At 42.6% G+C, this 26,112-nt stretch overlaps 1 protein-coding gene across 1 annotated transcript in view; it reads left to right on the top strand.

Annotated features, from left to right (window-relative positions):
* The window catches only part of MSANTD1 (Myb/SANT DNA binding domain containing 1), a gene marked incomplete at its 3' end in the record, with an annotated part of 40,780 nt that overhangs the window by 5,849 nt on the left and 8,819 nt on the right, over positions 1–26,112 (top strand). Inside the window, exons 2-3 of the mRNA XM_084266925.1 lie at positions 12,164–12,428; positions 22,565–22,849. Of these exons, the coding sequence (XP_084123051.1) occupies positions 12,175–12,428; positions 22,565–22,849 (539 nt within the window). The 5' untranslated portion in view covers positions 12,164–12,174. The remainder of the gene's footprint in view (positions 1–12,163; positions 12,429–22,564; positions 22,850–26,112) is intronic.

The raw sequence follows: 26,112 nt of genomic DNA, 5'->3' as shown, positions 1-26,112 counted from the left end.
AGACAGCTGCTAGGTGCATGCAGCAGGCTGCCAAGCTAGTAGCAAGCTCTGAGCAGCAAGGCTGAGCTTCTGGCAGGGAATTGTCAGCGACTTGCCCTGCAGTTTCTCTGAGGTTGCTGGAAATGGGCCCAAACCACTCTCTTTTCTGGAAGAACAGCAAGCTAGAACCCATTTATTCAACACAGTTCTAATGCCTGCTACCACAGCAGTGTAAAAACTTGCTGAGCAGGAGTGCTGTACCAGTGCCGTGCTCCCGGTGCTCTCATCTGTTTGGATCCAGGGGATGGCTTCTTGCTAATGGATCAATAGAGCAATAACCTGCTTCAAGAATTTATGTAAATATCGCTACCTTTTACACTGCTGTTAACAAGGGATGATGCCAGCAGCATTAATTCTTGCTGGGGCAGAAATGATGGGGCATTCAGATGCAGCACCACCACCACAGTCAAACCAGCTGCCGTCACCTGGGGGTTTTTTGTGACAAGGCGTTTTTCTCCTGGCTTGCTGAGTTGTGGGAACGTTGCTCAGGCACTGGGCAGACTTCTCAACAGGGATTATTTTTCTTCTTTTGTGATACATCTCAAATCCAAACTGGATTAAATCACGGTCTACGTTTAACATGGACCATTCAGAACAAGTTCTCAGAGGAATTTACTTCCAAGAGAACAATATTTACATAGCGTTTTAGGAGCAGTTTTAATGAACTTGATACATTCCAGCATGTAAGCTTGCTAAAATGTGCTAAAACCCAGACATGGGCAGGAGGACTTACTGACACACTCTTGTAAGTAAGCAGGGTCAAAATAACTTACTTCAAGTGGGAATTGGGAGACCGTTCCCTGGGGAACGAATGATTTTCATTGTAATCTGATTTGTTGTTTATTTACCAGAAAAGGAGTATGTCTGTCTGATACTACGTTGTTCCATGTGCTAAGGAGCTCCGAATGATTTCTTAACATAAGCCAATCTCAGACATGCTCTGTTTGCTATAAATTGAACTGGAAGTGTTACACATGTAGGACTGATGTCTTTTCTCTCTATACTATAAAGTTTAGGAATATTGTCTGTCTCTTCCTGTATGCCTGAAAATTTAAGATCATTGTGACTGAAAGTCCATCTAGTCTGGCATCCTGCCTCCCTATTTTGCAAGTGCCAGATGTTTTGGGAATGGTTATTTGTAGCTTCAGAATGTGAGGAATTATTTTCCCCCTATGGTATGTTAAACTAGCGTCTGTAGCACAAGTATTTGTGTTTCAGCTAAACTTAAAAAGTAAATTATCAGAACAGTCATTTTTAATCTAGTTACTGCCAATGTGCCAGTCTATACCTGGTTTCTTCAGTGAATTCTTTGGGGTTTGTGCAGTCCCTGTGCTCCTCCTTCTAAACCCATGTGTGCCAGTTCTCCCCTTTGTCTGTGCTAATGCCGCCCAGTCTGTCCATACAAACTGCTGAAGCCCTGTTTCCCAGCTTGTCCGTGTTCACCTTGCTGTCTCTCACCATCCTTCTCTCTCAACTGAATGTCTGTGCAAAGCTGGCTTCCATGGTTACTACTAAAATAGGCAAAGGAGATATTTTTGGTCAGAATCTGCCAGTTCAGCAAGATCAAAATGCTTTTGGGAAATGTTCTGATTACAGTGAAATTCAAGCAGGATGTGATCTAGCAAAATGAAATGAAAAACCTCTCCAGCTTCCTTCAGCTCACCTGCATCTTCTCAGACCACTCTCCATCTAGGCTGATCAGTGCCCTGCCTCTGCCACCAGGGGAACAGTCCATGTGGACAGCCCCATGGCAGGGCATTTGTGTGGAAATCCTAAGCTTTCTTGTTCTTTTTGCTCTAAGTGTGGACATATCAAAATCTTTTCTGCGCCATGTCAGGCAGGATGCCTTCCCCTCAGCTAGGTTCCTTCAGAGCACCCATTTCTGTTGTCAGACTTCTTTGCAAGTATTATTTATTCTGCATATACATAAAAGCTGTTCAACCATGTGATGGCCTTTGCTCAGTAATACATTGCTGTCGCTCACCCCTCCTGGTCTATCCTCTTTGTTTCCCTTGTGGCATGTTCCAGTTAGGTTGCAGACCTTCTAATGAAAGGGACTGTCATTTTTTATGTACCATGAGACACCTCCTGTGCTTCTGAAGAACTTTTTCTTTATGTCTTTGTAATAAGACCTCCTGCAGTTTAGATAGCTTTTTTTCTTACATACACATACCCCCACGCCCCCCCTTTCTTTTACAAATGCCGTTATACTCGGGTAAACTTCCCTCACAGGTATTAGGACAGGATGAGCTGTGGTTCATGTGGACTTCTACAGCATAGACGTTCAGAACCATAATGTTTTTCTAAAGCTCCTGAGCCTTTACAAACCCACATAACTCCATCACCCAAGGAGACTATAATACTGAAGGCTGTATTGACCTTATCTGAGTTCCCAAATGGAGTTCTGCAGTCTACAATGTGCTTCCCTGCCGTAGGGTAAGCTCCTGGTTTCCAGCACTCTCCTGAGCACAGTGGCTTTGCTGCTGTGGCCTTGTTTCTGTTGAGGTAAAATGGTGGCAACTTTTACTCTGTGATCGCCTGTCCCTGTCTGTCTCCTCAGGCCAAACTTTTCAGAAGCGGTGGAAGAGTACTACTCCTCTCATTGCATTTATCCCTCTTTGCACACTGCAGTGGTGCAGTGATGACAGACACTGTACACATTGTTTGTAGTAAGACTCTGGAAAGTGGGCTTTTTAGCCCAGTGGACAGCAAAACCCGTGGCAGGAGACAGCCTCCCAACATGTGCAAACAGCTTTTTTCAAGTGTGAAACACTGCATCCCACTGACAAGACCCAAATGCCTTTGTTTTTAAACAGACACATACATACTTTTAGACCCTTTGAGTTATCAAGTTGTGCCTGCACTGAAATAACCAGGGGATGAACATGTGCTCTGCAGCCACTATCCTATTTCAAGAATTTGTTATTACCCACACATGCTACACTTCTGGTGGGCCAGACTGGAGGATTGCAAGAAGCAGGGACAAGCTGTGCTTTGGATGACCTTGCTTTTAACAGCTTGCCTGGAACACAAAAGGGGTGCAAGCAGCTTTGATTTTTGAGTTACATATAATCAAATGTAACGGGATGCCCTACTGAAATACCCATGTGGTTTAGAGTTAGAATTGTATCTTTGAGGGGTGATGCATACTTTTGATGGCCCTCCGGTGGGGACGAACTCCTCCTGCCACGGCTCTGAAGCGGTGTTTGTTGCCAGTGATGCTAAATCTGGGGCAGAAATTTCTTAAAAATTCTGATTTGCTGCTTCTACCATGGTTCCCATCAGCAGGTTTAGACATGCTCTTCTGTGATCAGAGTTTAATAGCTTACAGTTTCAGGCTTGAGCTCTGGTAATTGACTGTCTTGAGCCGTTATGTCCTGCAAACGCAAGGGAAAGCCCCTTTCCCTTAAAACTTGGCTAAAGGAAGTTTTGTTTGGCATGTGTTAGCCTACACTTGCAAAGCTGAAGGCTGTATACGTGCTTGGTTAGCATGGATCACTTGAACTGCAGTTAACAGGTATGTTGGGATTAATCGAGTTGTCAGAACTCTGTGATGGAAACATCTCTAGGCAAACTTCATTAGATCCACATCTGCAAATGAGAAACCCTTCCACCCTGTTTGGGGTTTATTATCTTTAGAGATTACCATGAAAAGAGAAACAGCTGTGAGAGCTATTACTCAAGCTGATACATGATGACTGCAAAAAAAGGTAGGGTATTTAGACAGATGATATAAACAACAGGTTTGGAAGACAATCATTGAATTAATGGTCTCTGGATGGAAGGGCACGAGTGAGATCCTCAAGCCCACTAAGGTCAGTGTTTGTAGGACTATCTTCTGGACTTGTCATTCCAGTACCCATCAGAAGAGGCACTGGGGTCAGCAGGACAGTGGAGGAGGGAAGTTGCCTACGTAAGTGCCCTCAAGAAGCTCCATGATGTATTTCAGTAGTTTCCAAGAGAAGTACCATCCTTATTGAGGAGAGTGGTAACAGCTTCAGTTGCTTGTGAGGCACTTGGTGCCCGGCTGGTCCTCAGTCTAGGGCAGGCTGGTGCTGGAGGACTCTGCTGTCAGCAGCGACGTCAGAGCAGAGTGTGTGAGGGATGTCAGTGCCAGGTGCATCAGTGCCTTGAGGCTGGCAGAGGCGCAGCTCGGCATGCCAGCAGTTATTCTGGGTTTGGTGACCAGCCAGTTTTGAGGCAGATGATGAATTTTGTTGGGTCTTTAGCTTGAGAGGGGTGAGAAGCAGCTAAGTGCTAATAGAGTTGCGCCTCCAAATGGAGCTGCTTCTCTGAATGCCCTGATCTGTTGAGCGAGACCTCTCCACCATTGCAGGGCTGCTCTTCCCCCAATGTCCTAGCTGTTCCTCCTGACAACGACTGGTACAAGGGGTTGGTGACTCCCAGGGACTGTACAGATCTGCAGAACATCAGCAGGGAAAGGTGCACATTGGAGACCTGGGTTTTTTCCCACCCCTGGCTCTGGTGAGGACTGCAGGGACTATGTGGGAGTAAAAAGGCTTTCCTTGCTTGTGACTGTGTCAGAAAACAGTCACTTTATCAACCATTGGGTGTGTGTGCTCAGCGAGGCAGAGGAGGCATGCGGAGTCTCCATAATTAATATAGGCGATTTTCCTGGAGGAGGGGATAAAACTTGAGTCCTGAAAACTTAGATTCCCTTCTGGTGCTGAGGGGAGGGGAGTAGGGGAGGTAGTATTAGAAAGCATTTCTTTTGTTTATCAGATGTTAATAGCACTCCACCACTATATCAATCTGTCAATTAGACTAATAGGAAACAGCATATAGAAAAGTTAAGTGATATGAACTGTACAAGGAAACAACTGCCCTTCCTTCTGCAGGATGCAGGGTTGGGGCTGGGAGCTTGGCATAGCTCCAGCAGCCGATGTGTAGCAGAAGGAGCAGGCACATGTGGCTGGAAAGGGGAAGGAATAGCAGGGGACCATCACGGAAAGAACTTGTTGCAGCTGGACAGGTTCTCTCCCACCCTGACCTGGTTGTTGTGTTTGAAACTGGATTGATAAAACCCGTAAAGCAGAAACCATCTTTGGGTTGTTTACAATGTCTATATATTGGTTCAGAGAGTTAAACACTGTTAATATAATCTAGTGTAGATCAGCAAATGCCGAGGCCTGGAATAGCCAAAATAAGGAGGTAGCCTTGAGCTGCATCCACAATGTGTACGATATCATATAAGAGACAAATACAGCAGACAACGAGGAGGTACACACCCAAGATAAGCAGAGGTGTGAGGGTGTGAGGCAATCCTTCAAGAGGAAACAGAACAGAACTGTTTCAAATGACCCAACCTTTTTGGAATTCTTATGTATATTAATGACTTGTTGGAACAGTGTGCAAGTTAGGAGGCGCGAGCCCCCTTGAACCCAGTGCTGCAATAAACATACCTGCTTTATAACTCTTCATGGGTCGTGAAGTTTGTTTCCATGAGTCAATTTGGCACCCCAGATGGGATCCCCTCTGTCCAGATGTGGGACCTGCTGAGATTTCTTGGGACGACGCCCCTGCTTACTCAGATCACCACAGGGACAGGCAAGGACCATCGTTGGCAGACCAGGTATGTTTTAATCAGGTTGGGGAAACCTTTATGTCGTGAGGAGATTTCCTATGCGAGGTAAAGAGCACGATGCTCACCCCTGGGTGGATTCGAGTCCGGGAAGGGAGCTTGCGGGAATCTCTGAGGGCAGTCAGCCACTGCGGTCAGCAGGAGGTTTGCGGGACTCCCTTAGGGCAGTGCGTGAGTCCCTTTGGTGGTCTGGGCCCTGTGGTAATTTGCAGATTCACTGACTGATTGAGCAGCCACTAGCAATCTTGGGAGTAGATTGAATGAATCTGAGGTATTCAGTGCATCTCGATGCCGGGAGCCAGGATGGGCCTGCTAATGACTGTGAAAGAAGCAGGAGCAGGGTAAGCGAGCCTCCTTAGCAGTTACCACTTGGATAACCATCATTTATAACTTCCTGCAGCCCATGGGGATGGAAATTTACATCATTGTAGTTATAACCATTGCTACACTTTGCATGTGCAAGAATTTTTTGTGCCCGGTACTATGTGTTGAGTGTTTGAGTGAATGAGATGCAGTCTGGCTGCGAAGCGCGTGCGGAGTCCGATCTGCAGTTCCGTGTTTCCATGAGGAGACCGGCTGGAGATGGATCTGATGGATTTAGAAAATAAATATAATAGGAGCAACTGGAATCCCTGAAGCCAGACCTATTAGTACTGTGTGTTTGGCTTCCAAGGGAAAACCAAATGTCGAAGATAAAGGTTGTCATTGGTCCATACCGAAATAATATACTAGGATTTGATGTCTTAGCAAACAGTCTGGAAACTACCTAATGGAACAGTGTGAAGCTTTGGAGCCCCACTGTGTGGGTTCCAATACTTGAGGCAGCTGCTAAGTTACTTCCTTCCAGAATACCATCTGCTGCTAAGGGGATCACAGAGGTGATCAAAGACTTGGAAACCCATGATACTGCAACCAGAGCCCAGTCACCCTGTAAGGCCCCGGTGTGGTCAGTGTGCACACCGGATGGTAGGGGATGGCTGGCAGCGGCCTGCAGGGAGTCAAACAGTAACACAGTGCTACTCAGAGCCACTGGTCCTGACACTGCTGAACCAGTCACCCAAACACTAACTAAACACTCAGGGGTGTCCACTCTGGATGTTAAGGTTATGAATCCTCTTCAAGAGGAGGATAAACATCAATCTGTGTTCACTTGGGAGGGAGTACAATATAGCTTCAATGCAAATACCCCCCTGCCATTGCCCATAGTGCACTGGCAAGAATATTGAAGGCAAATGATATCCTAAAAGGTGGATTACACCAGATTTCTAACCAATTCACTGTTGAGCTATATACATTTAAACAGCTCTCTTCTCTTTTAATTATATGACTGCTCTAGCAGGAAAAAGAAAAGGGACAGCTGAGAAGACATGGGGTGGAGACCTGATAGGTAGCAATCTGAAATATGAACTGTCCCTGGAAGGAATTGAAGAGATGCTCAAACCTCTGAAGCACAGACTGGGAGTTTTGGTCTTATGATCTTAGTTTTGTCTGTCTGTTTGTGTGTTTGTTCCAATAGGGATGATTGTTTGTAAATCAAGTTTTAATAAGAAGTGCTACATCATGGCTGTAATTGTAAAAATCTTTGTAATAATAGTTGTCAGGTCTATAACCATAGGCATAAGCAGACAATCTAGTATATGGAATAGAGAGTCTTGAGCTTTTGAATAACATGTCGATGGTTCTCTGATTATAAATCACACTGAACCAGACAATGATTTATAAAATGATCCAAGGTTTTGCTCATATGCTTAACTTTTCTCATGTGACTATCTGTTTGCCTTTACCACATACCCCTGCTCAAGGAATCCCTATAACAGCTCTCCCTGTGGACATGGGTAAAAATTTAGATTGGCTCTGGAACCAGAATAAGTCTATAATTTGGGGAGATTTTGAAAGGAAGTGGCCATTTGATAATACATTAAATTGAACCTCCATTTGGAGTCTAAATTGTTCTTATGTTCCCCTTTGCTGGGACAATAGGACTTTGGGATGCAAACAAACCGATCCTTCCAACAGCTGTGTTCCAGACACCCTTGGGCAGATACACAAAATGGGGATGAGCCATAGTGGGGAAAGTGCTTGATCCTGAGGTGTGTGGAACCAGTAAACACACGGTGGTGTTTTGAATTTCCTTCAACACTCAGTAATTCATGTATATGGTTCAATGTAATGCAAGGGCCACCTGCCAATTGTTAATGGTCTCAAGCCCATGAGGAGAGATAACAGCAGGGATTGCTACTGCTGGTGGCCTTGACACAGGGTGTCAACACAACCTCATGTAAAAACACCTCTGTGGAATCTCACAAACACTATAAATTGTACCACTGGTGGGGACCTAGAAAACAGTTGATTGTGGTTAATTCCTTCATTACAGCATTTAGTCAGTGCTGCCTGCTTGTGTAAAAATTACCAGAGCCTTATTCTCCAGCAGTGGAACGTAATAGTAGCACAAGGTGTAAAGATGTAGAATATACTGAGACAGGACTATTCCTCCTTAATACTCAGAAAAAATAATCTCTCGGGATTGTGGCATCCCTGTACCAAACAAAGTACAGACACTGGTGATTGGACTGTGTCTCAGAAACTAGTGGTATGGGCTGAAGGATTCTTTGGATTTGGAATAGGTCATCTTAAAACCAGAATGATGTTGTCTAATTTAACTGCACAAGTGGAAGCCTTAGCGGCCCTTACTAATGACAGTCTTGACTTGCTCGATACACAAGTACAAGCTGTCTCTAAAGTTGCACTTCAAAACCAACTTGTGCTAGATATGATGCTACTTAAGGAGCAAAGAGTGTGTGGTGGATTCCTGAAAGCAAACCATGGACAAGAAGAGTGCTGTGTTACAATTCCTAATGTGTCGCTACCTCGTCAAGGAAACCTCCAGAAGATGAAGAAGATTGCTGAAGTTACGCATGAGCTGCAGAAACAAATGAAGGACTCTTGGTTGGGAAATATTTTTGGTAGAATAGGATGGGTGTTTTTGGAGTGGATTCCTAAGCTGTTGCAAACATTTGTGGAAAGTGCTAAGAAATGTTGCTTTTGCAAACTGAAAAATGTTATTGTATTATTTACTGGCTTAAAGGATTTAGGAAAATAAGGGGGAATATTGTTCTCAAGGGTTCAATTTGAGTACATAGCTCTGCTAAAAGATGCAGATGATCCTGGACAATGAGATAAGGGGTTAAATCGTGACTGAGGACATGGGCTGGAATTTAAGGAAATCAGGCTCAACGAACAGGCTTCAATCATGTTGATTGTACATCAAGTCAAACAGGAAAAACGATGTGGGGTCTCGATAAATCTAATAATTTTGATCAGGAGTGAACAAACCTTTCACAAAATTAACATGTGCAATCTGAAACCTGTATGGAACTTTGACTTCCTTCAGCCCTAGGCCATGTCAGTTGCCAGGAAAGTTAAGATAAAGACAACTACTTGCCAGTAAGCAGTTGTCCCAGACAAAAGGACTCATGCATTTTAATTTACTTCACCAATGGAAGTGGGAATGTCCCAGACATGCCATGTGTATTATACTGTGTACTGCTGTGGATGGGGCGCCTGGGTTGAGCCTGTAAAATCCATAGTTAAACAGAGGAAGGAGGTGAAAGGTTCAACCTGAGGAAGACTCGGAGCCTTCATCGCTGAGACCCCCGACGACCACTACCACAGGACAATGCGCAGACGCAATTGGGAGGAGTTTATGGAAACCACCTCTTTGAACTCATCTTAATACAAAGCGGGACAGGTGATGAATATGTATAGATGTCTGGTATAAAAAGGCTGCAGGCACTGACCAAAAGTGTGCCTACTTTGTTGGGTCACCCGTTCTTGCAAGAATGTATAATAAATTACTGCTTCACTACTTGTCTACCTTAAGTTCTGTTTTTAGGACCTTTTGTCATTTCTAACACATTGTTGTTACAATTTGCATTGTTGTAACAAGTTTTGTTGCCAGTGGTGTTAAAAGAATTATGGTAAAATCTATCCCTCGGATGAGGGATCAGTGAGAAACTGAGGAATACATAGCTCTGATAAAATAGGCTTCTACCCATACATTGGACAATGAGAACATACAGGTGGTTGAATCGTGTCTCATATCACGGTGGAATGTAAGGATGGTCTGGCTCAGAGTTCCACAAACCGGTTGTGAAGTTTGTTTCTCTGAATCTGTATCAAGCTCTGAGTGTCAGTGGTGTTAATCAGCATTTTCAGAACTTGGGGGGATTAAAGCCTGGAGGGGAAAAACAAACCTCTAATGGATGATTAAGGGTTGCAATGCAAGCTTGGCTTTACAGTAGCATGCATCGGTCCTAAGTCAGACCCAGCACCCCAGCAAGAGAGACGAGTGGTGTTTTTCTCTCGGACACTGCATTGCTTCCTTAAACTTGTCCTGGTGATCCCCAGCCCCTGCAACCAGCCGCGTTTGGTACGGCTTTGCTAACAGAGCTGCATGGAGCCCAAGGTTAAGTGATGGGAATTTCAAAACAAAACAAAACAATAAATTAATAAAATGAACGTGTCACCAGCTGATCCTCCTCTGACCACCATCTGTCCCCTGATCATGTGACGTCTCCCAGCTGGCCACCCAAGAGACAAACCATGCAAGATCATCATCACAACATATGTTGCTATTTACACATTTTTAAAGGTAATAGTTGCTAGGCTGTCATATTAGTAGTTAGAAGTACTCATTTGAAAGCTAGGGGATTTTTTTTTCTCTTTTTTTCTTTTTTTTTTTTCCCCTTTTGGAGGAAGCCAGTGACTCAGCAGGTATTTCTGACAGAGGCATGTTCAGGGTTGGATCAGAGGAAGTTCCTATGTACAGTGTATGTGATTCTCCCCCTCCCCCTTGGTCTATGGTATGCTGTCGTGCCTTTTGTAACAAACAACAGAATAAATGAAATAGAATGAAGGCAATGATACTACAGTTTTTACTAGTGCACCTTTTAGGAGCATTATGTGCTCCCTTTGCTATCTCCAGGATGCAAACCAAGCTGTGCATTTTTTAAACTATTGTTAAGATCAAGGATGTGGTTATGAGAAGACTTACAATTTATAGGATACTTAAGCATTAAGGATTGAGGCACAGAACATTTCCTGGGGATTAACGACTGACTGGGTGAGCCTCAGGCCATTAACCCCTGCCTGTCATTAATCTTCAGGAAATGCCCTGCAGTGAGGTCGTTATTGCTGTTACATGCTGAAACAAAATCATAAGAAGAAAGGTCCGTGGTTTATTTATTTGTATTTTACATAACATGGTTACATTGGGAGCATAGGAAATTAACGTCTTTCTCCTTAGCTGGTCGTGCTGCTTGAATTAATGCATTTCCTGCATCCCTCCGTTCTGTGAAAGGATATTGTCAGAGCACAGGAGTGGAAGTGGGTGCAGAATTTGGCCCACTGCTTGTCTTGCACAATGTTTAATACGGCGAATAAGCGGCGCTCCTCTGGTCTAACTGCTGGCAGAATCCAGCCCTGTACAGAAACCAGCTCAAAATGCTTGTTTTACAGCAAAGCAATTTATTCACAGTTCTAAGCATCTCACAGCCTTTTTTTAACTCCTTGAATAATCCTTTTAGGTTCCCCATAAAGCAGGTGAAATGCTTCTGCTGCAGTCCTAAGGCAGAACACAGGCTGCAGAAATAGCATCTAAATTACTAGGAATACAAAATACACATACAGTAATACATACCTACAAAGGCAAATTCATACTGACAGGACTGCAGTGTGTGCTTATCAGCAGCAAAACATCTCAGGGAAAAAAAAAAAGTGGCTTTATATTGAAATTGTATATATGTATTTCTCTTTATATTTAAACACTTAAATACTATTTTGTGCATGTTACTAAAGCCAGATGCAGGCTCCTTTTTAATGAGCCTGCCTGCTTAAACATTTATTAGCTTAGAGATGTATAGTTTTCATAAAGCTGGCTGAAGCTTTTTGCAGAATATCTTTGGAAAAAAAAAAAAGGCGCTTTTTTTTTTTGTGTACGTGGCCTCAGTCCTTGCAACCTCCTAGAGAGTCTGTCAAGGCGCAACTTAAAAGCTCGTTCAGGCGACCATGACCCCCTGCTAGCAGATTGTCTGCCTAAAAGGTAAGGGAAAGCTAAAAAAGAAGTAGAAACTTAAAAGTAGCTTCTCAAAGGCTGCATAGATCTTTTTTTTTTTGTTAAACCTAAAGTGTTTAAAAGCTTTAATATTGATGGCCTGTCAACTTTGTCCTGATTCTTTGGCTTTCAGTTAAAAGGTTTTTGTTGTTGTAGCTTATGCAGTTGCTCTGTTGCTATGGAAACGTGACATCAAAATGACGTTTCTCTGTTTAAAAGCTTTTAACTAAATTCCTGCCTGTCAGATGTAGGCCCCATTTTGTGCACTCAAGCTTCAAGCTGTTGCAAAAAGGTTTCATATGTTCTGTTGTCATTCAAATTCTTTATCCACATATGCATGTCTTGCACTACAAAAAACCTAAACTAAAAACTCAATCTATATTAAGTGTCCTCTTTTAAAACCCTTTTAGGTCAGTCAGCAATGGCTGCAGCAGAAATTCCCAGTTACATTGTCTCTTCTCAGACTGAGAAACACAGGAGGGCCAGAAACTGGACTGATGCAGAAATGAGAGGTTTAATGCTGGTTTGGGAAGAATTTTTTGATGAGCTGAAACAAACTAAAAGGAATGCCAAAGTTTATGAGAAAATGGCTAACAAACTCTTTGAAATGACTGGAGAAATTCGCCACGGAGAGGAAATAAAGATAAAAATTACAAATATGACATTCCAGTACAGGTAAGCTTCAGTTAATTCTTTTTATTTTAAGAGATTTTAGCAGGGGCAACGCAGTGATTTTTGCCTTTCAGAAAGAAGTCTCCTACAGGAAATCTGTCGATAAAAGATTAAAGATTGTTCATATCGCTTTTAAAATTCTCTCTTGCCAGTGCTGTTACGTCATTGTTAATTTCCCCCACCCCCCCCACCCCCCACCCCCCCATTTCATGTCAAACTCTGGGAGAACTTTGTTTCTTTATAATTAGCTAACGTTGTTATGTTGCAGAGGGATGGAAATGTATTTAGTGGGAAAAGAGATTTATTATTATTTTTTTCTCTTTGCTGAGGGGGACTGATTGTGTTAGCTTGGCAGCAGTTTCTTGCAGTGAAACTCCTGCAGTTTGAAGTGGCCAGTGAGAGTCTCGGTAATGCAGGGCAAAGTTTAAAAAAAAAATAATAAAAAAAACCCCCAGAATAATGTTTGGGGGGTCTTGAAGCTCTTAGATTTTGTTCTCGTGAGTTGAAGGGTTACACTTCACGGGGCCAAGAATAATTGAATGTCTTATTACTGAGTGACACACATTGCTATAATTATAAGCAGCAGCAGCAGCGAAAGAACTATTATATCTGCAGAGAGAGAATCAATGTGCACCGTCAATACTGCTCCAAAGGAGTCGGGTGGGGGGGTGGGGGGAGGATGTAGGGGGGGAGGGCGGAGGTGTCTACAAGGGGATGATAAAGAACAGGCAGTGTCAGTCAGGAGGGGAAGTTTGCTTTAGAAAATGCGAGGCGTTTGTGCATTTGTTGATTGCAGGGGGGAAAAAAATAATTAGAACTTAACAGAAATATTTGCATATCTTCTTCCCCTCCCCCCCCCCCCCCCAAATTATATATATTTTAAAATTCTTATCTCTGTGAGGCACAAACTGCCTCATACTGGAAATCCTGAGTGGTGATTTTAGCTATGTGCTTGTAATGCAAGAAAATCAAATATGTGACTCTTTTATTTAATCTCTCCTCAAAGCTCATATTAATAATAAAAAAGGTTATTACAGCAGGCAACCATGTTAAAACTGCTCGCTTTTCTGTAAGGCACCCTCACTGTATTTAATGCAGAGACTACTCATCAAATAGAAAACTAGGGAAATCCTGTAAACCCCTTAACTTTGAATGTCCTCCTTCTACATTGGTAGCATAATCTTCAACATCATTTCTCAAAATATTAGGCTTGATGTTTTGTAGCAAATGTTAATGTCTCTAAAATGTTTTACTGACCCTGCTGTAATCCTCAGAATTCTCTTCGCCCAGACTGTAGATGAGAAAGCTGGAAGTACAATAAATTTTTGCCCAGCAAATTTTACCCAGCAATTCACACTGACATGCAGATTTAGAAGTCGGGAGTTGTTGGCTACCAGGCCTTTGCTTAGTCTGCTAAATCTGCAGTCCTCCCTGCTGAGAAATGCATCTTGTGGCACTGAGATTTTACAGGTGTCTAGCAACCCTGCATGATATTTAAGTGCCGTAATTGCCAAGTGGAATAGGTTATTTCTGTCAGCCTTTGTTCTAAATTTTCAGTGTTGTCATCAATCAGACCATCTCAGTTTTTCTAATTAATGTTTTTAATTTAAAGTTGCATTTGGGGATGGGAAGAAATAAAATCAGTCCCATACATACGCTCTGTGTGTGCAACACAGCACTTTCAAAAAAATTCTTACTATGATTCTGTGAACTTCTGAGATTGCTTCTGTTGCATGTTGCCATGCTGCTTTGCTGTTTCACAGTGCTTTGCAGGTCCCTGCTTATTAATTAAGATGCTAATTTAGGAGAGTTAGAGAACTGCCTTGCACTGTCACGGTGCTGTTTCATTTTGTACTCTTGAGTATGAAATGCATCTTTCTTATTGTTTGTTCTTACCCAAAGCACGCCCGTGTGCTTTGCTTTCAAGGCGAGGTGGCAGAGAGAGCAGGGACAAAGAAAAGCTGTGATTTACGTTTTCTAGTTTTCTGGGTACTTTTTGCTGGTGTGTGAGGATGGGAAAGCGTTGTGATGAAGCTGTAAATAACGGGAGTTGCTACCGACTGCTGCTTTGCTGTGAGGCAGCTGAGTTTTAAGCCACGTTTTGGTGCCTGCAGGATACTTGTGGAAGGTGCTTTACCTCACTGTATTTGTGGGCATCACCACTGCACTCTGGCATTAACTGAGAAGGGAGATCCTCAGAGTGGGGGAGAAGCCCTGTTTTGATATAACATGTTGTAATGGTTATATAGGGTTAGTAAGCATGACGTGGGAGATCCTAAGACCCGCAGCAGGAATGAAGGGGGTGTTCTGCACCCCGGGGGTTCAGGACTACTTTTGTAGGCACCTGGTTACCGTGTTGCAAAGATGCTGTGGTCTGTAGCTTTACTTCAGAAATTAACTGGATTAGAGTATTTAATCCAATAATAGCTTTATTTAGCGATGTGCCACAATTTCATAATGGAAAAGAAAATTTCTGCCCTATGAATTGCTGTACTTAGGTATATGCATGTGTACATGTATTTTTTTTTCTATAAAAGAAAAAGCAGTACTTGAATATTTCTGCATTGAAAGTTCCATGTCTTGTCTTGGGACATCCCTTCAAACAGATCTTCATGATCTGAAACACTGAAGGATCTAAAATAAAAAGCAGCGATCACATTTCTACCGGTGCTTTCCAGTCTGAGGATCCCATGGTGTATTAAGATGCAGTTCTGTAAATATTGTTTTGCTTATTTTGCTCAGTGAAAGGCATTACTCGTTGTGTGGAAGGAGTCAAACATATACAGGGGTAGGGGAGAAGTCTTTGATAGACAGTAGGGATTGCAGTTGCTGCAGCTCATGCAGCTCTGTGCACACTTAACGGTGGCACCGAGCTCGGTATGGGCTCATGGCCCAGGTGTTCACCCTGGATCTAGACATGCTTGGATCCTGCGTGGAATTTTCTGCTGCCAGATTAAGTTGGTTCAGGTGTGGTTCGATGCATGTGAGCATAAAAGCAGGTTTAGGGTGATAGTATCCCATTCCACAGAATCCCACAGAATCACAAGGTGGAAAAAGACTTTTAAGATCATCATTCCTCTACATCTGAGACAAAACCAGTATTCGAATGTTAAAATGCCACAGTAGAAAAGTATTACATGTCATTACTTCCTCCTTGAATTCTTGTGTTTATTTCTGACTGCCCTATATTTCAACAAGGTGACAAGAGAATGAGAAGATGTTTAGAAAACACAATTAGGCTGAGATGTAGAAAGCTTTCTATATTAAGAGAAATGGAAAAGTTTGTGACTTGCTTGGAAAGAAGGCAAAGAAATACAAAGGAGTTCTAGAGGTGCAGAAAAATATGCAGTGCTATTTTTCAGAATATAAAGCAGATATTTCTTTTGCCATAATATAAGAATTTATTGGAATTGTGAGGCAAGAAATGTAAAACTAGTTAAAATCTTATAAATTTGTATTGTGCTGTATAATAAGCACATGGAACTCATTACCACTGGAAATCGTTGACACCAAGAGAGTGTGTTAGGCTGTTTTATTATTATTATTTTTACTAAAGATTAGAGTTATTAAATAAAAATGCAGACATTATTTGTCTTCAAATTAGAGTTATAAAAGACAATGGATTTCAGGCTATTACTAGCTGTCAATGGAAAAGTAAGCCAGTGTCTTTATGGGTGAATGTCCCCTCAAAACCTGCCCATCAGAACGGCTCTTGAAGTGTTTCGCGCTGACCGTTTGTCAGAAGCGAGGCAGCAGGACGATGGGCTGACCAGGGAGCGGTTCCTACATTATGGCAGCCCAAGTGCAGTTGGAGGAAACTATCCAGGGAAAAAAAGTACCATGACCTGAAGTAAGTCTTACTGGAGTCTTGGTATATTAAAGGACAGTTTTGTCTGCTGTGGAAATTGGCTGGGTGGAAAATTTAGCAGGGCACCATAAGTGGAGGGAGGCTTTTTTTTGTTTGTTTGTTTGTTTTTCAGGTGTATTTGAGTAAAACTCTGCTTCTCAGAACTGCAGCAGAATCTGCAGTATCTGCTGTGGATAGATAAGCCACCAGGTTGTTAGTATTTGGCTTTACAGACACCTGTGCGGTGAGGTGCGTGAACCTCCGTAGCTATTTATTCCTCTCGGGAGGAGGAAGGGCTGAGTCAAGCCTACTGGAATTCAAAGTTAAGCTTCCTGATGTGCTGGTCATCAAAATTTTGGCTGAGATTAGTGTGCCAGCTCTTGCAGTTTAGCATCACTTGGAATATGTGCTGAATTCTCTCTAGCATGAAGGCTACTTGGGGTGTTCAGCACATACAAACTTATAATTAGTCCTTCTAAAAGAAAGCACTGTCCTGTCACAGCTAATACGTTGATCTTAGTGTGTGACAGTGCACTGTAGCTGTTGCTATAATATTTCCACTGACATAATACGCGCTGCCTTATAAAAGGGAAGCAGCGTTTGTAAAGCTTGCGCAGTGGTCCACAGTTTTGACTGATTCCCTCTGATGTTTAAAAATAAGAACTGTGTGAATGCAAATTCATTACTTTCAAAACCATCACCCTCCCCAAAGCCTAGGAAACAGGATGCAGCTGTTGCTTTTTGATTTGAATCGCAGTCAATTAATGTTAATGATTGGTAAATTTGAATCTGTCTCATGATTTGAATAAAAGATTAGTCTAATTTTTTATTTTCATGTGTACATGATAGCAATTAAACATTGTTGCTTGTGTAATACATTTCTGTACTCTGTGACATTAAGGGACTGGAATATTTGACCTCTGTTGCAGCAAATGATAAAATATAAGTGCAGCCGAATTACTGTAGAAAGTTAAATTTTAATATTTTAACATCTTTCTGTTTAATTTCATTCATTTACGGCAGATGCACAACTTAGTACTGTACTTTCCTACATCTTTCTTTTCCTCACCATTGATTGGCTCATGAACAGTTGCTATTATTTATTTCAAAAGCTTTTCTCAGAAACCCCAGGAGATGGATCTTGTATCCATTCCTTAAGGCAAGCAGTAATATCAAATACTGTAATAATAATAAAAAAGCAATAGTATTTTGAGCAAAGAGGGGGGAGAAAAAGGCAAGTTATAGATTGCTTGCTTTTTACTGACTAAATGATGATTTAAAAAAAAAACTATTTAGAACATAATATTGTCATAATTTCATTTTGGATGGTGGATTAACAGGCACAGAGAATAAAGACTGTAGAAAGGTCAACAGCAGCACAGATTACTCAACTGGTGTCTCAGTCTATTCAGTGGAGCGGTTTGGCAGTAGGACCTCAAAGCTCGTTAATTTATTCACTTCTCTGCAGCAAAACAAGAAAACACCTCTCAGATTAGCTGGGTTGACAGTGTTTGTCATACTTCAGGTGTTTATCTACTGGAAACTCGACTTTGATCCCTGAATTTTTGGAGATTTCTCAGTTGCCTCTGCTCTCCGCTGGATTTTAATAGAGATTCATGAACCAGCAACAGGTCTACATAAACTCAGCATGAATTTATTTTTCAAGCTCTGCTGACTTTCTCACTTACCCCTGTTTCTTACCTATTTTTTTGCCTGGCTTGTTCACTCAGGCAGTGATTTGCCAATTTCAGAGTGTTGAATGTTTGGCTCATCTTCCTCTCTCACTGGAATTTACATCCCAGTCATATTATTGTCCTGCTTCTTTTTAACTTCTTCATTTCTCATTAAAACAAACAAACAAAAAGCCCAAACCCCAAACAAACAAAAAGCAACTTTACATTTTGGGTGTAACTAAGACCTGATGTGATGAGAGATGGTAATGACTGACTTAAACCTATAAATTCATCTCTGCTTTAGCTTTCAGCTCTGCCAGGGTAAGGCTTACTATGATGCAGGCAAGAACTCTCAGCTGTGTCACTATGTTTTCTGGACTTCTGGCCATTTTGGGGAAAATTATTTAAAGTGAATCCTAATATCCCAAGCATAACTACAGGCTGGTTGGAGAATGGGTTGGGAGCACCTCTGAGAAGGACTTGGGGGTGTTGGTGGATGAGAAGCTCAATGTGAGCTGGCAATTATATACCTGCAGCCCAGAAAGCCAACTGTATCCTGGGCTGCATCAAAAGAAGCATGACCAGCAGGTCCAGGGAGGTGATTCAGCCCCTCTGCTCCAGTGAGACCCCCACCTGGAATACTGTGTCCAGTTTGGAGGTCCCCATTACAGGAAAGACATGTACCTGTTGGAGCAAGTCCATAGTAGGGCCAAGAAGAAGATGAGAGGGCTGGAGCACATCTCCTGTGAAGACAGGCTGAGAGAGTTGGGCTTGTTCAGCCTGGAGAAGGCCCCAGGCAGCCTTCAAGAAAGGGCTACAGGAAACCTGGAGAGGGGTCGTTAACAGGGGCAGGGAGTGATAGGACAAAGGGTGATGACCTTAAGATGAAGGAGGAGGGGACATTTAGATTGGACAAATTAGGAAGAAATTCTTCCCTGTGAGGGTGGTGAGATACTGGCACAGGCTGCCCAGGGAAGTGGTAGATGTCCCCTGCCTGGCAGTGTTCCAGGCCAGGCTGGATGGGGCTTTGGACAACCTGGTCTGGTGCAGGGGGCTGGGACTAGATAATTTTTAAGGTCCCTTTTAACTCGAACCAGTCTAGAATTTTGCAATAACATTACTAAGTCAGCTCTTTGGTTTGTTTTTACCAGAAAGCTAAACCATCATCACCACTATTCCAGTGAATGTTCTCCCTGTTTGCCTCCACCTGCAGCATTCTTACTACTTTCCAAAGGACTGACACTCCCTTTCCCCTTGTCTTTTCATCTCTCCATCTGTTTCATCCTTTTTTCTTTATGTATGAGCCAGACTCCATACAGGTAGATGCTTGCTGCTGGGGCTTCTTTCAAGCTAACAAAGTTCTCTTGCCTACCTCCTGGTAGTGATCCCTTTTCTTAGCTCAGAGCTATGGTAAGCAGTCAGAAGTGGAAGAATTAGTATCCATTCGGTGCATTCAGAGCCAGAGAAATACCTGGGTTTATATAGCTGTAAACCTACAGCTCTGTGGGCAGGGAATAAAGTACAGCCCTTCCTTCAAAATCATGGTAGTTTTGTCAAAAATGGGGTCAAGGTACACAGCTTGGCCTCAGACATAAAACCCAATTTTGAGCTACCCAGGCAAAATACCTACTCATTAAAAACTTCTAAGTTAAAGAATAAAAATAGAAAATACAGGCCAGATGGTGAAATGGGGTGGGTGGTTTAGTGAAAGCAGATGCAAATAATAACTCTGAGGATACTCAGTACGTTCTTAATCTCAGTTTTCATTGCCCAGGTCTCTCTGGTGTGCCTGGAGTGGGGTTAGGGGAGATACCAGTGGTGGAAGAGGACTGAATTAGTGATCATCTCTGAAATTTGTGAATATTGAGAGAGATCCCTGTTGACTGAAGAAAGGCCAGTGTTAAACGCATCTTTAGAAGGGGCAGGAAGAGGAACTAAAAGTCGATCAGCTTTCCTTGAACTTCTGGAAAGATCATGGAGTAAGCCATCTTGGAAGCAATTTCCAGTCACATGAAGGAGAAGATGGTGACTGGAAATACCTAGAATGGGTTTATTAAGAGTAAATCCTTTCTGCTGAACCTGCTTGCATTCTGTGATTAGACAACTAGATCTAGATCAGATCTAGACCTCATCTAGATCTGTGGATGAGGGTAGAGCAGTGTATGTTGTCTAGGGTGACAGTAGAAACCCTTTTGATGCAGCTCTAAGAACATTCTTACGTCTGAGTTGGGCTGTTGTACTCCAAATGGACTGATCACCAGCAAGGTGAGAAACTGGCTGGATTGCTGGGTTCAAAGAGTAGTGGTTTAGTGGCTCATCCTCTACCTGGAGGCACAATCTCAGTGGAGGATGGAGGGGCTTATAGTGGGACATGCCCTGTTTCATATCAACAGCTGAAAGGAGGAGGTGGCAGAGTGCCTGCTCTATTTTGAAATGACACCAAACTGGTGGGGGGGGGGGGGGGGGGGGGGGCACAGCCTGCATGTGTGAGGGTAGGGCTGCCATTGAAGGGGACCTAGGCAGGCAAGAGGGACGGGCTGACAGGGACCTCGTGAAATGAAGCAAGGACAAATGCAAAGTCCTACCCCTGGGGTGGTTGAATCCCTTGCACTGATGCAGACTGGGGTCAGACTGGCTGGACAGCAGCTGTGCTGATGAGGACTGGGGGTCCTGGCTAACACTAGGCTAAAGTCAAGTCTGCTCCCAGAGCAGAGTTAGCGGAATACCAGCCCTGAGCTCTGCCTGTCCTTTTTGGCACAGTGTTTTCCAGTCTTCAAGGCTCTGACCAGATCCCATGAAGACTCAGTGCAGGTGCCGGCCTTTGCGCTGGCGTGGCCGGGATGCGCTCGTGCACCGCGCTTTGCTGTCCCGCCCGCGGTGAACGCGCTGCCCTGACCTCATGGCTTGAATGCCTTTGGGCTTTCACCACGGGCAAAGAAATGAAACGTAGACTCGGCCAGTAGCTTATGGTGGTTTAATTGATACGTTTGTTCATGGAAATAGCCTAAACAATGGAACTAAAAGTAATATCAAGTGATGGTTACTGTCAGCCCTGTATTTAGCTGGTTTGTATCTGCACTAGATGGGTGTGCATCTATTTGCAGGTTGTGCGAGATACTCTCTGACTATGAAATTGCAGCAGCAGGTTGTGAAACATGTATGAAATTAAAATTTTGAATGCATAGAGGGCATACAAATATGGATGGCTGTGGAGGCTTTGCTGTGCAGGACTATGATGTGCATTTCTAAGTAGCTGGAAAAGCTCATCAGACCTTGTAAGGACGAGAGAAAAAAGAAGAATCCTTAAATGGCTTTAAAATCTAAGCAAATCTTTCTGCCTTCTTTGCTCACTGGTGGGTTTCCTCTTACCCTAGGCTGAGAGCTGTTTAAAAGGAAGAAGTTCAAGTTCTCATGTTAAAATTTGGCACTGTTTTTATCATGTTTCCATGTTATTTAATTCTGTCCTTTGCAGGACTGGTGTGGGCAGGATGGATTCTGAGGAAGAAAAACCTGAAATGCTTCAAGAGAAGGGGGTGGGCAAGGTGTTCAGTAATAGTGTTTATCATTCTTTTTTTTTCTGCTAGCTGGAAGAATCAAATTCAGTTCAGCTTTTTGTTCATTTGAATGAAATCTGGTTTATGAAAATGTGAAAATGTATTTGTCATTGATCTTGTCTTTCCTGTTGTGTTTCCTTGCTGCATTTTGATGTAGAGTAACAAGATCCCAACTGGAAAGGGCAAATGAAAAGAAGGTTTGGGATTCTAGCTGGGCAGTGGAGTTTCTTTGGGAAGTATAATTCATCAACACATCTCAGTTTATATTTCTCAGTAAAAATAAATAAAAAAAAATAACAATGAGTACCAAGGGGGATAGCAGTGAACCTTGTGTTAGGAATGAATAATAGATCTTATAACAAGATGCATGTGAAAGACAAGGTCATGGTTGGTAGCCCTTTCACTGTAATGTTTTTGTGCATGCTCTCTATAATGCGTTATTAATTGTTGTGTTGTGTTGTGTTGGTTTTTTAAATGCTGATAAAATTCTATACTTCTTCCTACACTGATCTTTATTCTGTAACAGATGAAGAGACATCTACATCTCCTGGTTGTTACTAGGATGCTTACCTGCACAATTCAGAGCTTTTAGGCAACATGATGAAAAGGATGGGTTCTATTTATAGCCATTTGTATTTGTCAGGGAAAATAAATATGTGTCCTTCAAAGCATGGAAGGATGGGGCTGCCAATGATTTGGTAAAGGCTGTGGTGTGTTGCCTACTCCAGTTGTTGGGGACCATTGTCAGATTGGTTAGCCTGCCATTCTGTAAGGGGAAGAGAAAATTTTCCACAAGTGCTGTGGTAGTTTCCATTGGAAGTTGAAATGTCCTTTATTTGTATTGAATTTCATTTGGGGTTTACATGCAACTTTTAATCATAGGTCAAAACCAGGAAAAGAAACTGAAAGGCTTCATTGGAGATTAAAAGTGTCTAACTTTATTCTTGTTAAAAGCTTTCAGTTTGGCTCTTAAATGTGGCCAGAACAAGTTTTGTGATAGAAGATCTGTATGAAAAGTACTTTCATAGGAAAACAAGTTTTAATGTTGTATGCCTTTTCTTACAGGAAATTAAAATGCATGACTGACAGTGAAACTGTTGCACCTGACTGGCCTTACTACAAAACCATTGATAGGATCTTATCCAAAGTGACAGACCACAGTGATGTGAAAATGCATGAAAATCAGCAACCAGGTCCTTCTACATCACAGACGGAGGCCTCACAGTCTCCATCAGCTAAGTCTACACCGCTCTATTTGCCATATAACCAGTTTACATACGAAGGAAGGGAAGAGTGCTTTGAAGATGAACATTCAGAGAGCTCATCAAGCTTACTTTCTTACAAACTGAGGTAGCATCTATTCTCCCTCCCCCCTTCTTTCTTGTATTTCACAGTGAACCGGATCTGCTGTGTAGAGGGGACACCCTGGCACATTTTTCTCTGGCAGCCGTTGTATCTTTTATGTAAATCCCAAATGAGCCCAGTTCCCTGGTCTCAGCCACTTTGCTCAATTAGAACATTTTCTTTATTCCTTTGTGAGAGACTGGAAGGGAGTAGGGGGACTGGGCAGAAAGTTGTATAGTGTTACCAAAACTCAGCACGTATGTCACTGCTCACATGAGGTAGAGTGTTTACAGCAGGAGTATGGGCATGTTCAAGAGGGTCCTGCAGTGCATTCAGGGATACAACATACTGCTCAGGTGATTGTTGGCTTGCTCACATTTTCCTTTTGGTGCAAGTACAAAGTTTCTCTGGCTTCAGCTATTAAAGTAGTGAAAAGATGCAAACAAAGTGTTTCTGTGGACACTGAAATGCTACTCATGCAGTTTGAAAGTACATTGCAACATTTTAAATACACAGAGTGTCACCTTTTCAAAGTAAATGCTAGTTTGAGAAAGCAAACGTGTTTTCTGACAAATTGGGGTTCTCTGGAAGGCAGCACTTTAACAAAGGGCAGGCTTGTACACTTGATGCAAGTTTTAGACTTCTCTGGTCTCATTTTTCTTAGAGAGTGGTGTGAAGTAAGAGCTGATTGCAGTTTTCTGGCAGGAAAAAAAGTTGATCTTAGAGATCTTTATCATGAGTCTGTTAGGCTCTAAGTTTAACAGTAAAAATATCTGTCAGTCATGCAACTGAGAAGGTGTTGAACTGGGAAAAGATCCAACCTAACAAATTTGGATTATCATTTCCAGGCCTTGGATTAATAAAAATAGGGTAAATTCATTCAATCATCCAAGCAAATAGCCCTTGAATAGCTGAGTATTTTTTAAACCTTTTTTTTTTTCAACTGAATATGTGTTAGGGTGTATAATTCTTGAACTGTAGCAACCTTTCTGTTTACAAGCAACAACTTTTTTCATCCTAGTTCCCTGTAAGTAGTTGATATCCCTGATGCACAATCTCTCTTGCTTTTAGGATTTGAAAACTCCAAGATCACGCTTCTGATGCAATAACTTTTTTCCCAATTCACAATTTGATTTCCACTAATATTATTTAACATTTAATTAGAAGTTCACTTTTCCACAAACATGAGGTATAGTTTATTCACTACACTATTTGATAACATCATACTCTTAAAGTCTAGATGTGAAGTTTCTTTGACTTAGGGACAACTCTAGGGCAACACAGATTTTGTACCATAGGTGAGGATAGATGTCACCACATGAGGCTTCATTGCAGAGTGTTGTCAAACCATTACAGAAGTCAAGCTTATCAACCATAAACATGTAGCTTTTGTGCTTACAGTTTGCACGTGGACTCCCACTTTTATGTAGATGCTTTTGTTTGCAGTGAAAGTGGACTTAATCATAGAATCACAGACTGGTCTGGGTTGGAAGGGACTCCAAGGATTATAGAGCTCCAACCCTCCTGCCACAGGCAGGGACACCAACCTCAGGCCTGGAGCTACACAAGGTCGCTGAGGACCCCATCCAACCTGGCCTTGAACACCTTCAGGGTTGGCACATCCACCACCTCTCAGGGCAGCCTGTTCCAGCACCTCATCACTCTCTCTGTAAAGAACTTCCCCCTAATATCCAATTTAAACCAACCTTCCTTTAGCTTTAATCTATTCCCCCTTGTCCTGCCATTATCTACCCTTTAAAAAAGTTGATTCCCCTCCTGTTCCTCTGCTCCCTTCAGGGATGGGAAGGCTGCAATGAGGTCCCCCCACAGCCTTCTCTTCTCCAGGCTGAACCAGCCCAGCTCCCTCAGCCTCTCTCCATAGGGGAGCTGCTCCAGCCCTCTGAGCATCTCCGTGGCTCCTCTGCCCCCTCTCCAACAGCCCCACATCTCTCTTGCACTGGGGGCCCCAGCTCTGGACACAGGACTCCAGCTGGGGCCTCACAAGGGCTGAGCAGAGAGGTACAATCCCCTCCCTGTCCCTGCTGCCACCCCTCTGATGGAATTATTTCCGTAGTGATAAGATGTGTAAGTTTAGGCTATGATGCATTTTAGCTAGCTTCAGGTTCAGTAATTATCCTTGTCCAAGTTAATTACCTAATCTGTTTTAGTAACAAATATTTTAACTTTACTTGGCCAATTTTGAGCCTGTAGATCATCTAAATTTAGCCTTTAATGGCACAGGCTGTCTTTCAACTGGCTGCATGTCTCTATGGCAGGTAATGATGTTTTGCCTTTCCAGTAGGTCAGGTTGCAGCACTGCTGTTGCCTGAGGAGGAGGATGGCTCTGCAGCTGGGTTTGGGAGCTGGAGGGAAGGGTAGGTCAGCTGTCAGTCTGGTCAGACCTCCATAATACGCTGCTCCCCATCTTACTAATGCAGCCACAGCTCTCACAGTCACTACTACAAAATAACTTTGTGCAATACAGTATTGTGCATACCACTCAACAGCAAGATATGTGCATAGTCACAAGCTGAAATACAGTTCTGCTGTTTTTCAGAAAAGAAGTAGTTGAGTGGTAGATGCCCCTTGAGAGAGCAGCCCAACTCTTCAGGTGTGCATCATGATGGGATTAAAAATTAGAAGGCAGTGGTGATATTAATGGGGCATGACACTGGAAGGAGAAGAAGTGGTATTGCAATAAACACAGGAGGTTTTGAAAAGCTTGTACAGCTTTGACCTGGGTAGTTTTACCTGATGACTGAGAGAAGAGTAGGGAACCCTTTTTTGGCCAGAAGGAAATAAAGCACTTGCTAAGGATATCAGATAGGTTAAAATCATGGTAAGATGAGGAAGGTAAGTTCTTTTAGAGTTACTAATGGATAATTGTAAGCTGAGAAGCAATTTTCAGCTTAAGCAATTAGTATGTCATCCTGTATTTGAAAAACACTTTGAAATAGCCAAATAGAGAGGAAAGAATTAGTATATAAAATTTGGGCCCACCTTGGCTTTTTTTTTTGTAAATACCCTTGCCTCTAAATGGTGAACAGCTGATGTGACAGACTCAAAAAAAGGATTAAAGACAATACTGGGATTTGAAATTAAAGGAACGTTTCAGGTCCTCTATTTCCCCTCTCAATTTTTGTACTGTCTGGCTATGCAAAACAATTATTTTGAAGCATATTTTGAAAGATATGCATGCAGATCTCTCTGTGAAATGAGATGCATTTTACAGCTGTGTGTTTTACAACTGCACGTGCCTTATTTTGCTA

The sequence above is a fragment of the Gallinula chloropus genome (genome assembly GCF_964237585.1).
Source record: "Gallinula chloropus genome assembly, chromosome: 7".
Taxonomy (NCBI): domain Eukaryota; kingdom Metazoa; phylum Chordata; class Aves; order Gruiformes; family Rallidae; genus Gallinula; species Gallinula chloropus.
Note: the sequence above shows the minus strand (reverse complement) of the source record. Positions and strands in the feature narration are given on the sequence as shown.